Source organism: Neoarius graeffei, chromosome 7 (genome assembly GCF_027579695.1).
Source record: "Neoarius graeffei isolate fNeoGra1 chromosome 7, fNeoGra1.pri, whole genome shotgun sequence".
NCBI lineage: Eukaryota > Metazoa > Chordata > Actinopteri > Siluriformes > Ariidae > Neoarius > Neoarius graeffei.
This window is the reverse complement of record NC_083575.1, coordinates 22415411-22431298: the sequence shown is the minus strand read 5'-3', so window position 1 is coordinate 22431298 and position 15888 is coordinate 22415411. Positions and strand designations below refer to the sequence as shown.

The window sequence follows — 15888 nt, the reverse complement described above, 5'->3', positions numbered from 1 at the left end:
GAGAGTAAACAATAAACATGGAGGACATGGAGTCGTTAGTGTTGCTGGTCTTGGTGCTGTGGCTTGTTGTCACCGACAACGCTAACAGATACTGGCAAGAGCGTATAGATGAGGCGAGGCGCATAAGGCTTCAGAAATTCTCGTAATTCGTAATTCTTCTCCTTCCGGGTTTGCGGTGTTTACAGATCCCAGCACGCTCGCGGGGCGTGTGTGGGCATGTGAGGACACTCCTCCTCACCAATCAGTGCACAGGGGAGTGTCTGCTCACGCCCCCAACCTCACTCGGCACGGCTTGGCTCGCTTCAGCCCCACTCCAAAACGGTGCGAGTTTTAGGGGCTAAGCAGGGCTGAAGCGAGCTGAGTCGTGCTGGTTTTTGGTAGTCGAAACACGAGCCGTGTCGGGCTGAAGTGAGCTGAAGTGAGCTGAAAAAGGGTAGTGGAAAAGGACCATAAGGCTCATACCAGCCAGCCATGACAAATAAGTAGCCAGCCGGGGGGGAGTGAACACAAAATAAACTCCTGTGCACGCAGTTCCCAGGATTAAATGTATTTTCCACAGACCATTTATTTATTCACTTTACTCAAATACAAAGTAAAATGGCAGTAAATCTTCTTTCTTTTCTTGCGTATTGCATCATGAGGCGTTCCTGGCTTGTAAATCTCTTATTTTCGGTGCATGACACATTCACGCAGCTGAGCATGCTATGAATTAACAACGACAACGGTCTGCAGTGGGGCTACACAATTACACACTCAGCCAACATTTCTCCATTTGTGTATGAAAATACACTCCAACCACTCAGTTTGGCTTCATTTACAACCAACGGTGTCTTTTGATGCCAGCACGTAATTGAACGAGAGAAGACTGGTTTACCAGAGACTAAATAAGCATCATCTCTGCTTCTGTTCCCTCCGACACACTACTGCCTCCGCCGAGTGCGCGCGCACTCTGAGCTGAATCAGCTCTGCGCATGCGCCGTGCGGCACAAAAAAATGGCAGCCACCATGAAGGAAGCAGATCCGGAGTTTTCAAACATTTGCTTAAGTGTGAAATCGCAAAATGGTATTCTAGCGAACAACAAAATAGTAAAGATTCAGAAAAACAAATCATTCAGTGATCATTTGAATAGTGTAATTTCATCCGAACTCGGCCTAACGCTCGATTTAGAACTACAAAAAGTCCGTGTGTCGGACATTTTAAGTACCTTCGTAAAAGTTTTGCAAATGTTGCAGTCAGCATTTAAAATGCTAACTTAAAGTTTTTGTACAAGTTTCAGTTGATTAAATCGTCATATTTTATTAAACGTGTCTGCTTTTGTAATAAAAAATACTGAAAGAAAAAGCAAACACAGCATTGCGATTTCTTATCCATCCATATATTTAAAAAAAAAATAAAAATCCCTCGCTCCCGACTGAAAATTTTTTTGCTCACCCGGTGGACAGGAAACGGATTTTATTTTTAAGGAAGGCCTCAACATTTTGTCAGCAGGCAAAAAGGAAACGTGTGCTTACTTTCCAATGTTCTCAGGAAGTGCTTGTAAAGAAATGTCATTGATGGAAAGGCATGTTAAGTTCCGCAATTCGGCGAAGCTCTGCGGCAATCTGGGGAGGGGGAGAGAAAGAGAAAAAAAGATTCCATTTGCTGAAATTAAAAGACAGACAGTGTGACATTACAACAATATTACAAGATGGATTAAAAACAATGAAATACTGAGACTAAATGTAATCCCTGTCATACAAGGATGGAAGAGTTGCAATAATGCATAAATAGTGAGAAGTATAAACACTGAAAAGATCAAATAAAATAATCAATTTCTTAGCGTTTCTCTCTCACACACACACACCAGCCATAACATTATGACTGCTGACAGGTGAAGTGAATTACACTGGTCATGTCACAATGACATCTGTCAAGGGGAGGGATATAGACCCCTTCGCAGTACACGTCATTCATACGTAAGCGGAAATTGCACGCGCAGCCTGGACTCAAAAAAGACTCAGAAATGCCTAGTTGTTGTGTTGTCGGGTGTCAGAATCGTAGCAGTGATGGGGTTAAAATGTTCAGAATTCCAGCAGGATCTCACCCATTCCCAAAAAAAATCGCCGACGTCTATGGCTACAAGCCATCAAACGTGTAGACTGGGATGAAAGCACCATCAAAAATGCGCGGGTTTGCAGTGCCCACATCATCACAGGTAAGATCAGGCTATTTATTAAATCTCTCTTTTTTATTCTTTCTAGTCTTCGTTTATTGATGTAGCAAAATACTTTGGTAGCGTTTGTCTGATTAGCTGGGTCATAGTTACACAATGTAATGAATATTGTTAGCATGTTAACTTAGCTTTGCATGCAGTTTTGTTTGTAGGAGAGGTCTCGCTTGACTCAAGCAGTCCAGATTTTGTGCCATCGTTATTTGTGTATGCCGAAAATCACAATTTTAAAGCAAGGATGGAAAGGTAAAATTGTGTGCCCTCACTCTAAATGCCAACTTACGTTGACTGCTCTAACCTAGCTCCCGCCCCGTTCAGTTTCATTTCTGCTCTCTGCCTCTCGCTTTTTACGCAGCTCTGATTTCTCTTAGCTGCACTCTTTACACTATCATTCCTTTCATGCCATTACCTCCTGCAAATTGCTGTTTAGGGGGCGGCATGGTGGTGTAGTGGTTAGCGCTGTCGCCTCACAGCAAGAAGGTCCGGGTTCGAGCCCCGGGGCCGGCGAGGGCCTTTCTGTGTGGAGTTTGCATGTTCTCCCCGTGTCCGCGTGGGTTTCCTCCGGGTGCTCCGGTTTCCCCCACAGTCCAAAGACATGCAGGTTAGGTTAACTGGTGACTCTAAATTGAGCGTAGGTGTGAATGTGAGTGTGAATGGTTGTCTGTGTCTATGTGTCAGCCCTGTGATGACCTGGCGACTTGTCCAGGGTGTACCCCGCCTTTCGCCCGTAGTCAGCTGGGATAGGCTCCAGCTTGCCTGCGACCCTGTAGAACAGGATAAAGCGGCTAGAGATAATGAGATGAGAATGAAATTGCTGTTTAGTGTTGGTATTTGCTGTTGTAGCTAAAGCCACATTGCCATCACATCACTGGCATAATTTGATTAAAACAAAATGAATATGAATGTCCCATTGTTAATCAAGTTGTACATGCCCGCACATAACAATCATATGCGTCTAAAGACTTGTAGGCATGAAGTTTTTCGTGGGTGTACACTGAAGTCTCGTCAATAAGGTACGAGTATATATCTGGCCATTGTATACCAGGGAACTTACTAACATCGTCCGTCCACTCTTTAATTAAAGGAACATTCCACCGTACTTCCATAATGAAATATGCTCTTATCTGAATTGAGACGAGCTGCTCCGTACCTCTCCGAGCTTTGCGCGACCTCCCAGTCAGTCAGACGCAGTCAGACGCGCTGTCACTCCTGTTAGCAATGTAGCTAGGCTCAGCATGGCCAACGGTATTTTTTGGGGCTGTAGTTAGATGCGACCAAACTCTTCCGCGTTTTTCCTGTTTACATAGGTTTATATGACCAGTGATATGAAACAAGTTCAGTTACACAAATTGAAACGTAGCGATTTTCTATGCTATGGAAAGTGCGCACTATAATGACAGGCGTACTAACACCTTCTGCGCGCTTCGACAGCGCATTGATATCTGAGCTCCGTATCAATGCGCTGCTGAAGCGCGCAGAAGGTGTTAGTACGCCTGTCATTATAGTGCGCACTTTCCATAGCATAGAAAATCGCTACGTTTCAATTTGTGTAACTGAACTTGTTTCATATCACTGCTCATATAAACCTATGTAAACAGGAAAAACGCGGAAGAGTTTGGTCGCATCTAACTACAGCACCAAAAAATACCGTTGGCCATGCTGAGCCTAGCTACATTGCTAACAGGAGTGACAGCGCGTCTGACTGCGTCTGACTGACTGGGAGGTCGCGCAAAGCTCGGAGAGGTACGGAGCAGCTCGTCTCAATTCAGATAAGAGCATATTTCATTATGGAAGTACGGTGGACTGTTCCTTTAAATACGGATCCGGTAGGTGATGTCCACTTGTTAGAGTTAACTTATTTATGTAGCATTCTCGATCTTGTAACGACAATTGTTTGGCATAATCTGACAGCTCATAAAGCCGGTCTATGGGCAGCGCCATTGTTTCTGAGTCCAGGCTGCGCGCGCATCCTGGCAACGGTCGGTTTGTTTACAAACATGCGAAGGGGTCTATATTAGGCAGCAAGAGAACAGTCAGTTCTTGAAGTTGACGTGTTGGAAGCAGGAAAAAATGGGAAGGAAGAACAACTGGCGAACTGGTGACAGGGTTATGGGTGTTGAAGGCTCACTGATTCGCATGGGGCACCAAAGGCTAACCCAAATGGTTCAATCCGACAGAAGAGCTACTGTCGCACAAACTGCTGAAAAAGGGAATGCTGACACCTTTGTTTCAGCCAGCATTAACTTTCTCAGCAGTTTGTGCTACTGTAGGACTGGACCATACAGGCTATCCTTCGTGCCACATGCAAATCATTGAGCCCTCAACACCCATGACCCTGTCGCAGGTTCACAGGTTGTCCTTCCCTGGACCACTTTTGGTAGGCATCAACCGCTGCGTACCGGGAACACCCCACAAGATGTTCCACTTTGGAGATGCTGAGACCCAGTCATCTAGCCGTCAGAATTCAGCCCTCGTCAAAGTCACTCGGATCCTTATGCTTGTCCGTTTTTCCTGCTTCCAACACATCAGCTTCAAGAACTGATTGTTCTCTTGCTGCCTAATACAGTGTCTTTCAAAAGTATTCATCCCCCTTGGTGTTTGTCCGGTTTTGTCACATTACAAGCTGGAATTAACCCTCTGGGGTCGAGAGCTTCGCTGGCAAAGCTCAGCAGGTTTAGAATGAGTAGGTCATCTCATCTCTCATCTCATTATCTCTAGCCGCTTTATCCTGTTCTACAGGGTCGCAGGCAAGCTGGAGCCTATCCCAGCTGACTACGGGCGAAAGGCGGGGTACACCCTGGACAAGTCGCCAGGTCATCACAGGGCTGACACATAGACACAGACAACCATTCACACTCACATTCACATCTACGGTCAATTTAGAGTCACCAGTTAACCTAACCTGCATGTCTTTGGACTGTGGGGGAAACCGGAGCACCCGGAGGAAACCTACGCAGACACGGGGAGAACATGCAAACTCTACACAGAAAGGCCCTCGCCGGCCACGGGGCTCGAACCCGGACCTTCTTGCTGTGAGGCAACAGCGCTAACCACTACACCACCATGCCGCCCTTTAACAAATAATATATTTTTTAAATTACCTAAATTAGTTGAAACATAAAACTTGGTCACCTTACTCAGGTCACACCGGAGTCACACATACGATTAAGAGTTGGCAGTGGGAGGTGTTTTCACTCTTCTCATTGAATGGAATTTTTTTTTTTTTTAACACTTCTCATGAAATTTTTGATGGCCAGTTAACTGTCAAGATCAATGGAGCAGATTTAAGTTTTTGTGCTTGATATATTCCTAGGACTGAACAGAATCACCTCAAGTGACCAAAAACAGTTTGTCACAACAGGTAATGTTTTTTCACACATTCTAACACTGTTCTAAAACTGCTTTTTATAACAATTTATCTGTCTGTTTTGTTTTTTTTTTTAAAAGTCATGACACAGATACTACATAGATATTACGGTAGCTGAACTGCTGAATACAAAAGAAGTCATGACTTTGAAAATACCGCTTAGATTTGTTGAAATTGACAAAATCAGAGCATGCCAAAACCATCAGAGTGCCAGAAAATACCCTTAGACCCCAGAGGTTTAAAATGGACTTTTGGGGGATTAACACCATTTGATTTATACAACATGCCTACCACTTTAAAAAGGTGCATTTTTTATTTTTATATTTTATTGCGACACAATAATTAAGATGAAAAAAACAGAAATCTGGAGTGTGCATAAGTATTCGCCCCCTTTCGTGTGAAACCCCTAAATAAGAGCTGCTCCAACCAATTCACTTCATAAGTCACATAATTAGTTGATTAAGATCCACCTGTGTGCAATCAAAGTGTCACATGATCTGTCACATGATGTCTGTATAAATCAACCTGTTCTGGAAGGACCCTGACTCTGCAACACTACTAAGCAGCAACATGAGAACCAAGGAGCACTACAAACAGGCCAGAGACAAAGTTGTGGAGAAGTATAGATCAGGGTTGGGTTGTAAAAAAAATCCCAAAGTTTGAATATCCCACGGAGCACCATTAAATCCATTATAGCAAAATGGAAAGAATATGGCACCACTACAAACCTGACAAGAGAAGGCCCCGTCCACCAAAACTCACAGACCGGGCAAGGATGGCATTAATCAGAGATGCAACAAAGACACCAAAGATAACACTGAAGGGGCTGCAAAGATCCACTGCGGAGATGGGAGTATCTGTCCATAGGACCACTTTAAGCTGTACACTCCACAGAGTGGGGCTTTATGGAAGAGTGGCCGGGGAATTCTTTACTTAAGAAAAAAAATAATAATAAGACGACACATTTGGAGTTTGCCCAACAGCATGTGGCAGACTCCCCAAACACACGGAAGAAGGTTCTCTGGTTATAGGAGACTAAAATTGATCTTTTTGGCCACCATGGGAAATGCCATGTGTGGCACAAACCCAACACCCTGAGAACACCATTCCTACTATAATAATGTAAGAAAAAGAAAAGCATGGTGGTGGCAGCATCATGCTGTGGGGATATTTTTCATCTGCAGGGACAGGAAAGCTGGTCAGGACTAAAGGAAAGATGGATGGCACTAAATGCAGGGCAATTCTGGAGGAAAACCTGTTTGAGTTGGCCAGAGGTTTTAGACTGGGATGAAGGTACACGCTCCAGGAAGACAAATGACCCTAAACATACTGCTAAAGCTACACTGGAGTGGTTTAAATGGAAGCATTTAAATGTCTTGGAATGGCCTAATCAAAGCCCAAACCTCAATCCAATTGAGAATCTGTGGCATAACTTGAAGATTGCTGTACACCAACGCAACCCATCTAACTTGAAGGAGTTGGAGCAGTTTTGTTTTGAGGAATGGGCAAAAATCCCAGTGGCTAGATGTGCTAAGCTAATAGAGACATACCCCAAGAGACTTGCAGCTGGAATTGTAGCAAAGGGTGATTCTACAAAGTATTGGCTTGGGGGTGAATACCTATGCACACTCCAGATTTCTGTTTTATCATCTTAATTATTGTTTGTGTCACAATAAATAAACAATTTGCATCTTTAAAGTGGTAGGCATGTTGTGTAAATCAAATGGTGCTCACCACCAAGACTCCGTTTTAATTCCAGCTTGTAATGCGACGGGGGGGGGGGGGGGGGGGGGGGGGGGGGGGGCTTTGGCAGGACACTTTTTGCCAGGTGCCATTGTAATGAAATAAATGTTATTTACTTCACTTGTGAATAATGGTCATAAAATGTTATGGCTGATCGGTGCAAATCAGTATAAAATTATCAAAAATCTCGACAAATCACGAGTGTAAACATGCAAGTGCAGTTTCTGGCTGTGAGCAAAAGCTAACAGCAGCTCCGGAGCAGACAAGCAAAACTAATAATAAAGAAAACCGATTAAACCCAAACAAACAAGGTCGTTATCAGCAGATCACAACCACAGCCAAGTCCCAGGTCCATTAGGGTTCTATTAAGACCAAAAGGAGCACATACAAGCATAGTAAACAACACAATCAGTGTGAGGACGCTTGTGCAGAAAAGTACTAGCATTCGAGAAAACGTGCAATCACCTTAAATCAGAACCTATAGTTCTCAAAAACGCAACAAGAGAACTGATGAAAGGGCGAAATGAATGCACCGATTGATTAAAATGGAGAAGAAAAAAAAAAGTGCACCCAGCTGCTATAACAGACTCTACTGATGAAAAAATGATAATGAAGGCGTTTAATCACTTGGCAAAAAAAAAAAAAATTCTTACTGATTATTTGCCAACTGTAGTCAGAGAGACAGAGAGAGAGAGAGAGAGAGAGAGAGAGAGAGAGAGAGAGGCCAACATGTGAAATGTTTGTGTGTTAAGTGCAACAGACATCTTTCAATTACCTTATCAAAGGGTTGCCACTAAAGTCTGCTACTTGAAGGGCTTTGCAATAGGAAATGTTTTCGGGAATCTCGAGAATATCTGCGGAAAACAGAACACAGGGGAAAAAAGTAGTTACAGTCATAATTCCAGTTACAACAATTTGCTGTTTTAATCTAATCAAGAATGCAAAGCATCTATCTGCAGCAGGAAGTGTACACGGATTCAGAAGCAGGTCAACGGTCAATTCATTTTGCTATAAATGTTTAACAAAAGTGCTTCGAGTCAGCCTCGGCACAAACGGACAGAAAACACAGAACAGACTCGAAGGAAAAAACGGCCATTTAAGTGCATTTGAGCTGCCGCAAATTACGGCATGGCCTTGCCAAACACCGAGTCCAGGTTGTAAAATTGGTGTATGAAACTTGAAAATAGTGAGCAGCAAAGGGGTAATTATCATCCCGGCCATATTCCCAGCAAAGAAATATTCTCAGTGATGTCAGTACCATAGCTAATCTAAGAGGGCTCAAAATAAATAATAAAAAAAAAGGAAAAAACAGAGAACATACAAAAATACGCAGGGTGTGTGCAAGCAAGCATGTGGGAACCGATTTTAAAGGAAAAGAGCTGCTATTTAAAATAATAATGCCTCCAGTAGAGGAAAAAAAAAGTTATTTTAAAGATTTAGTATTTGAAAGTCTGTAAAATAACGAGTCCGTAGTGGCATGCTTTCTGAAAAGTGTGAAGACTCGCTTTCTTTCGCGCAGAAAACCGAGATCATAATTCATCCCAGTAATCCATCATGAACTCTTCAAACAGATTTTTTTTCTTATTTAATCTTCTAGAACAGAAGCTAAACCTAAAATAGCTTTATATTCAGTACATACTGTACTTCCTGGCATAAGTATCCCTCCCTCGAACCGTCCCACAAAAAAAAAAAAAAATCTGCCATTACAAATGAACTCAAGTATCTCCAGCTATAAAGTACCCTCGTTAAAATGATTCCACATACAAATACATTTCGTTTCAAGAATTACGTTTATTTTTAATAAATAGATAAATAAATACAACCCCGATTCCAAAAAAGTTGGGACGAAGTACAAATTGTAAATAAAAACGGAATGCAATGATGTGGAAGTTTCAAAATTCCATATTTTATTCAGAATAGAACATAGATGACATATCAAATGTTTAAACTGAGAAAATGCATAATTTAAAGAGAAAAATTAGGTGATTTTAAATTTCATGACAACAACACATCTCAAAAAAGTTGGGACAAGGCCATGTTTACCACTGTGAGACATCCCCTTTTCTCTTTACAACAGTCTGTAAACGTCTGGGGACTGAGGAGACAAGTTGCTCAAGTTTAGGGATAGGAATGTTAACCCATTCTTGTCTAATGTAGGATTCTAGTTGCTCAACTGTCTTAGGTCTTTTTTGTCGTATCTTCCGTTTTATGATGCGCCAAATGTTTTCTATGGGTGAAAGATCTGGACTGCAGGCTGGCCAGTTCAGTACCCGGACCCTTCTTCTACGCAGCCATGATGCTGTAATTGATGCAGTATGTGGCTTGGCATTGTCATGTTGGAAAACGCAAGGTCTTCCCTGAAAGAGACGTCGTCTGGATGGGAGCATATGTTGCTCTAGAACCTGGATATACCTTTCAGCATTGATGGTGTCTTTCCAGATGTGTAAGCTGCCCATGCCACACGCACTAATGCAACCCCATACCATCAGAGATGCAGGCTTCTGAACTGAGCGCTGATAACAACTCGGGTCGTCCTTCTCCTCTTTAGTCCGAATGACACAGCGTCCCTGATTTCCATAAAGAACTTCAAATTTTGATTCGTCTGACCACAGAACAGTTTTCCACTTTGCCACAGTCCATTTTAAATGAGCCTTGGCCCAGAGAAGACGTCTGCGCTTCTGGATCATGTTTAGATACGGCTTCTTCTTTGAACTATAGAGTTTTAGCTGGCAACGGCGGATGGCACGGTGAATTGTGTTCACAGATAATGTTCTCTGGAAATATTCCTGAGCCCATTTTGTGATTTCCAATACAGAAGCATGCCTGTACATGATGCAGTGCCGTCTAAGGGCCCGAAGATCACGGGCACCCAGTATGGTTTTCCGGTCTTGACCCTTACGCACAGAGATTCTTCCAGATTCTCTGAATCTTTTGATGATATTATGCACTGTAGATGATGATATGTTCAAACTCTGCAATTTTACACTGTCGAACTCCTTTCTGATATTGCTCCACTATTTGTCGGCGCAGAATTAGGGGGATTGGTGATCCTCTTCCCATCTTTACTTCTGAGAGCCGCTGCCACTCCAAGATGCTCTTTTTATACCCAGTCATGTTAATGACCTATTGCCAATTGACCTAATGAGTTGCAATTTGGTCCTCCAGCTGTTCCTTTTTTGTCCCTTTAACTTTTCCAGCCTCTTATTGCCCCTGTCCCAACTTTTTTGAGATGTGTTGCTGTCATGAAATTTCAAATGAACCAATATTTGGCATGAAATTTCAAAATGTCTCACTTTCAACATTTGATATGTTGTCTATGTTCTATTGTGAATACAATATCAGTTTTTGAGATTTGTAAATTATTGCATTCCGTTTTTATTTACAATTTGTACTTTGTCCCAACTTTTTTGGAATCGGGGGTTGTAAATAAATAAATAAATAAAAGTTGGCCTAGTGGTTCACATGTCCGCCTCTCAACTGGGAGATGGTATGTTCTACTCATGGTTGGGTCATACTAAAGACCATCATAAAAATGGTACCTACTGCCATTTGATGAATCACAGCGGAATATAGATTTTTTTTGGGGTGGAGGGGGTGTTTGCCAAACTTTCGTGGTTAGCAGAGGACCAGCCCCCACTGTAACCCTATTGAGGTATTTCACTCACGTGACCAAGTCATGTGATGCTGCCATTTTGGACGGCACGGCTCGAATCAGTTTGAATGCGAGGAAGGCGACAAACGAAAAACATAAAAGAAAAAGGAGCAAGATGCAGAAAACACCTTCACTATCCAGCGACGTAGGGCATTTACAGGGCGAGCAGAGGGAGAGGTATTTGCAAAAATTGAGGTTAGCAGGCTTAGAGAATGACATTTACCTGCTTCTACCAGGATTGTTCACTGACAGCTAAGGTTTGTTCACATTTTCATTTACTTTCGGTCCTCAGGATAAACAAAATGTTATTAAATGTCATTGAAATAACTTCTTAGTCTGTTGAGACATGGCCCATTATAAGTTTTTCCTTTACTGTATTTACTAGTTTACTGAGCGCGCTCCGGGGCTGGCTGGCGCTAGCTAGCTAGCGCTCCGGGGCTGGCTGGCCGGCTAGCTAGCGCTCCGGGGCTGGCTGGCCGGCTAGCTAGCGCTCCGGGGCTGGCTGGCCGGCTAGCTAGCGCTCCGGGGCTGGCTGGCCGGCTAGCTAGCGCTCCGGGGCTCGCTGGCTCAGTAAACTAGTAAATCCAGTAAAGGAAAAACTTGAGTGTGAAAGGTTTTAACAGTCATCCAAATGACTGAACGTAAACATTGCTACAGTAACATACTAGCTACTGTTGTTGACATTAGCTAGCTTGCCGTCCAAAAGGGCGGACACCGGGGCGTCACGTGACCCTGTGACGTCAGGTGAAATACCTCAATAGCTAGGTAATAGGCAAGAGGCTGAAAGCTACTGAAACAGAGATAGGCACCAGCTGATGTGCCTTAATGGCATAGGAATGATTTTAGGACGTTACAGGGTGGTACGGTGGTGTAGTGGTTAGCACTGTCGCCTTACAGCAAGGAGGTTCTGGGTTCGAATCCAGCGGCCGACGGGGGCCTCTCTGTGTGGAGTTTGCATGTTCTCTTTGTGTCTGCATGGGTTTCCCCACGCCTAACTGGTTTCCTCCGGTTAGGCTAACACGGGGCTGAAGTGACCTTGAGCAAGGCATTCAAACCCCCAACTCCCTGGGAGTTGTAGCATAGCTGCCCACTGCTCTGGGTATGTGTGCATGTATTTTTTATATATATATATATATATATATATACACACACACACACACACGAGTGATTCCACGCTTATGGGGACATGAACTTATTTTTAATTTACCTAAAACCATTTCTTTTTTTTACCATCAGGTCACAAAACATGTAATCTTTAATGAATGATATGTTAAAAGATAACTTTAATTTTCTGAGATGTAATAAAAACATATTTATATGCCAAAGTCAGAACGTAACAGAAGTGTTGTGGACATATAGATTCTCAATTTTAACAATGTAGAATTACTTTTTGAAACATAGGAAGGTGATGTTTTAGCAAATATAATGAATAAACATGTGTAGTAGAATAAACATACACATTCTTTCAATAAGATTAACATGGTATATAGCTAGATTGTAATTAATTTGTAACAGACGCGAGATGGACAATCGTAACAGAAGTAATGTAACAGACATCATTTTGGAACTCATAGGCTTGACTTTGGCATATAAATATGTTTTTATTACATCTCAGAAAATTAAAGTTATCTTTTAACATATCATTCATTAAAGATTACATGTTTTGTGACCTGATGGTAAAAAAAGAAATGGTTTTAGGTGAATAAGTTCATGTCCCCATTTCAGTACCCATAAGCATGGAATCACTCATATATATAAGTGCGCGCACATGCTTCACTGCTTCAGATGGGTTAAATGCAGAGGAGTGCATGTGACAAATAAAAGGCTTCTTCTTCTTAAAAAAATTTAACACAGCCCTTCTAAGTGGCAAACAGAAAAGAGCTTGTTCCATCAGTAACAGGTCACACATTCGAATACCAACGATGAGACTAAACGCAAATATGATGTAATGCAAGTTCATGAAATTCCAGCTACGTCATTAGGTCTATTCATGAAATCTGATCATGGATGGTCATTAAAGATTCATTCAAGACCTAGAAAAAACCCAGGGCTGAGTATTTATATATCTCAGCTGTCAACTTTAGAGGAATGATCAGTAACTTTCCTCACTGCAACACTAAACTAGAACATCTACCAGGAAAAGTATTACAGTGGATATTATTTTTTTTAAAAAAGCCGCCTTCACACCCTTGTTAAAACCGTAGATTTTCTAGGATGTAAAGACAAACCAGGCCAAATATTTTTCCACCATTCAAGTGATCACAGCTAACTTGAGTGTAAAACAAATATTTAAAAAATCCCCTGATCTGGTTACATAAGTGTACACACCCTTTTAGAATAGGGCATGTGACTGTGCTCAGAATTACATGACATAACTTTACAGGCATTTAGCAGATGCTCTTATCCAGAATAATGTACAACATACCCAGAGCAGCCTGCGGAGCAGTTGAGGGTTAGGTGCCTTGCTCAAGGGCATTTCAGCTATTCCTGCAAGTCTAGGGAATCGACCCAGCGACCTTTCGGTCCCACAGCTGCTTCTCTAATCATTCGGCCACGACTTCCCCAATTAAGCACGTAATTAGCCAAGCACAATCAAACTCGTGTACAAACAGTTCTCCATCATCAGCATATCGGTCAATGAAGTGATTCTGATTCACCCAATTGAGCATCAGCTGTTTCTGTAGGATCTCCCTGACATCTTTATTTCATCTAACTGCTGAAGAAGAGCTTTCAAAGCATGAAGATATCGATCAGGATGGAGGGTACAAAAATAGAAAAATATTGACGTACCACGGAAACTGTGAATGCCATCAGCGAACGAAGAAAAACGGGGCACGACGGCAACATTTACAAGAATAGGACATCCCTCCAAAATTAATAAAAGGACAAGAAGAGAAAACATCATCAGTGAGGCTTCCAAGAGACCTACAGCAATATTAAAGGAGCTGCAGGAATATCTGACAAGTACTGATCACTTGCTGCAAGTGACAATCTTTTATATTCTTCACATGGGCTATGCTGTAGGGTGGCAAGAAGGAAGCACTTTCTCTTGTGGGGAATCAAACAACCCACGTAAACTTTACCAAACCATATGGAAAAATTGTTCTATGGTCTGGTGAGACCAAAGTAAAGGGGGTTTTGGCCTAATTCAAAGATGTATCATCTAAAGAACCCCACACCCATAGTAAAGCATGGTGGTGGCAGCATCATGCTACGGGGATTCTTCTCTTCAGCTAGGACTGGGGCTCTAGTCAGGATAGAGGGAATCATGAACAGCTTCAAACACCAATCTATTTTCTGGTACCATACCTGTAGGTCTCTGCGAGATCTCAGTAAGACGAGTTTCACCTTCAAGCATACTGATTTTTTTTTTTTTTTAATATCCATTGTCAATCATGTTTATCTACTACGCTCACCTAAGAATATTCACCGAAAGTGCGAACTCAAACAGCCTACTCAGGAGGAAAGGAGAAAACGGGTCCACTTACCATTGCGCGAGACGTCGAGCTCGACAAGCTGCATGAAGTTTGCTATCTCGGGAGGAATTCTCTGGAGCTCGTTGTCGCTCAAGCCCAGCTTTCTTAACTTCACCAGCTGGAAGAATTGCTGAAAAGCAGCAAGCAAATGTTGAGTCTCCATTTTAAAGCAAACAAAACAATTTTTGTGTACTGAATTGCACTTAAAATCTTACTCTCAGTCTCGTACTGATCTATTCAGATCAGTTCTCCCAGTCCTCCAAGGCCAAAGCCATGAGCTACATGTCCTTACAAATAACTCTCAAATTTTAAGTCATTCAATTTCCAAGACTTTTTTTTTTTTTTAAGAACAAAGCAACAAGAGGAATCAAAAGCACACATTTTTCTCTTTTGAAATAAATGAGGCCATTATTAAAGTTTTTTTTTTTTTTTTGGGGGGGGGGGGGGGGGCCTTTTTTCACCTTTATTGGATAGGACAGTGTAGAGACAGGAAATGAGTGGGAGAGAGAGACGTGGAGGGATCAGGAAATGACCTCGGGTCGGAATCGAACCCCGGGTCCCCGGATTTATGGTATGGCGCCTTATCCACCTGAGCCACGACGCCCCCCAAGGCCATTATTAAAAAATGTTCTGTTTCTGGTCCACCGGCCGGGTGAGTGCCGTTTGTGCGGTTGAAAATTTTTTTTTTTACGCCGGTTTTTCGACATTTTTTTCGGGTTCATAAATCTAAAATCGAACTTGACATTTACACATTCCGCGCAGAATATAGAATCGAATCGGCTCTGCGCATGCACCGTGCGGCACAAAAAAATGGCAGCCACCATGAAGGAAGCAGATCCGGAGTTTTCAAACATTTGCTTAAGTGTGAAATCGCAAAACGGTATTCTAGCGAACAACAAAATAGTAAAGATTCAGAAAAACAAATCATTCAGTGATCATTTGAATAGTGTAATTTCATCCGAACTCGGCCTAACGCTCGATTTAGAACTACAAAAAGTCCGTGTGTCGGACCATCACAAACTGTTACTGGAAAATTCGTTTGATCTCGATCCATCCGAGACGTTACAAACAGCTTTTGAGTTTTATGTGAAATTCATTACCTACTTTGTTAATGACCCTGACAGACCTGTAGGAGAACCTAATAGATCGATTCAAAATGAGAACGGAACTGAACAAAAAAAATGCGTTTACGGAACTAATGCAGGTTGGCTGGACAGAATTAAAAACTCTGTCTGTAGCAAATAAAAAGAACGAATTACACAACAAAATTATAAAAGACATCCAGAGAGAAGGGCCTTGTCTATCTAGACATGCTGGCCAAACTTAAGGAACAAATATAGTGATGAACATTACAAACTGCTTGTGGTATTTAGACGGCCGCCAGGACAGAATCAAAGAGGCAGTGAAATGCCGAGGACCGTTTTTGTACAAGTTTCAGTT

General features: G+C 42.3%; 1 protein-coding gene across 1 annotated transcript in view; it reads right to left on the bottom strand.

Annotated features, from left to right (window-relative positions):
- The window catches only part of lrrc1 (leucine rich repeat containing 1), a 192719-nt gene that overhangs the window by 72737 nt on the left and 104094 nt on the right, over window positions 1-15888 (bottom strand). The window contains exons 2-4 of the mRNA XM_060925407.1: window positions 14461-14578; window positions 8096-8174; window positions 1513-1602 (exon numbers count right to left, since the gene is read on the bottom strand). Of these exons, the coding sequence (XP_060781390.1) occupies window positions 1513-1602; window positions 8096-8174; window positions 14461-14578 (287 nt within the window). The remainder of the gene's footprint in view (window positions 1-1512; window positions 1603-8095; window positions 8175-14460; window positions 14579-15888) is intronic.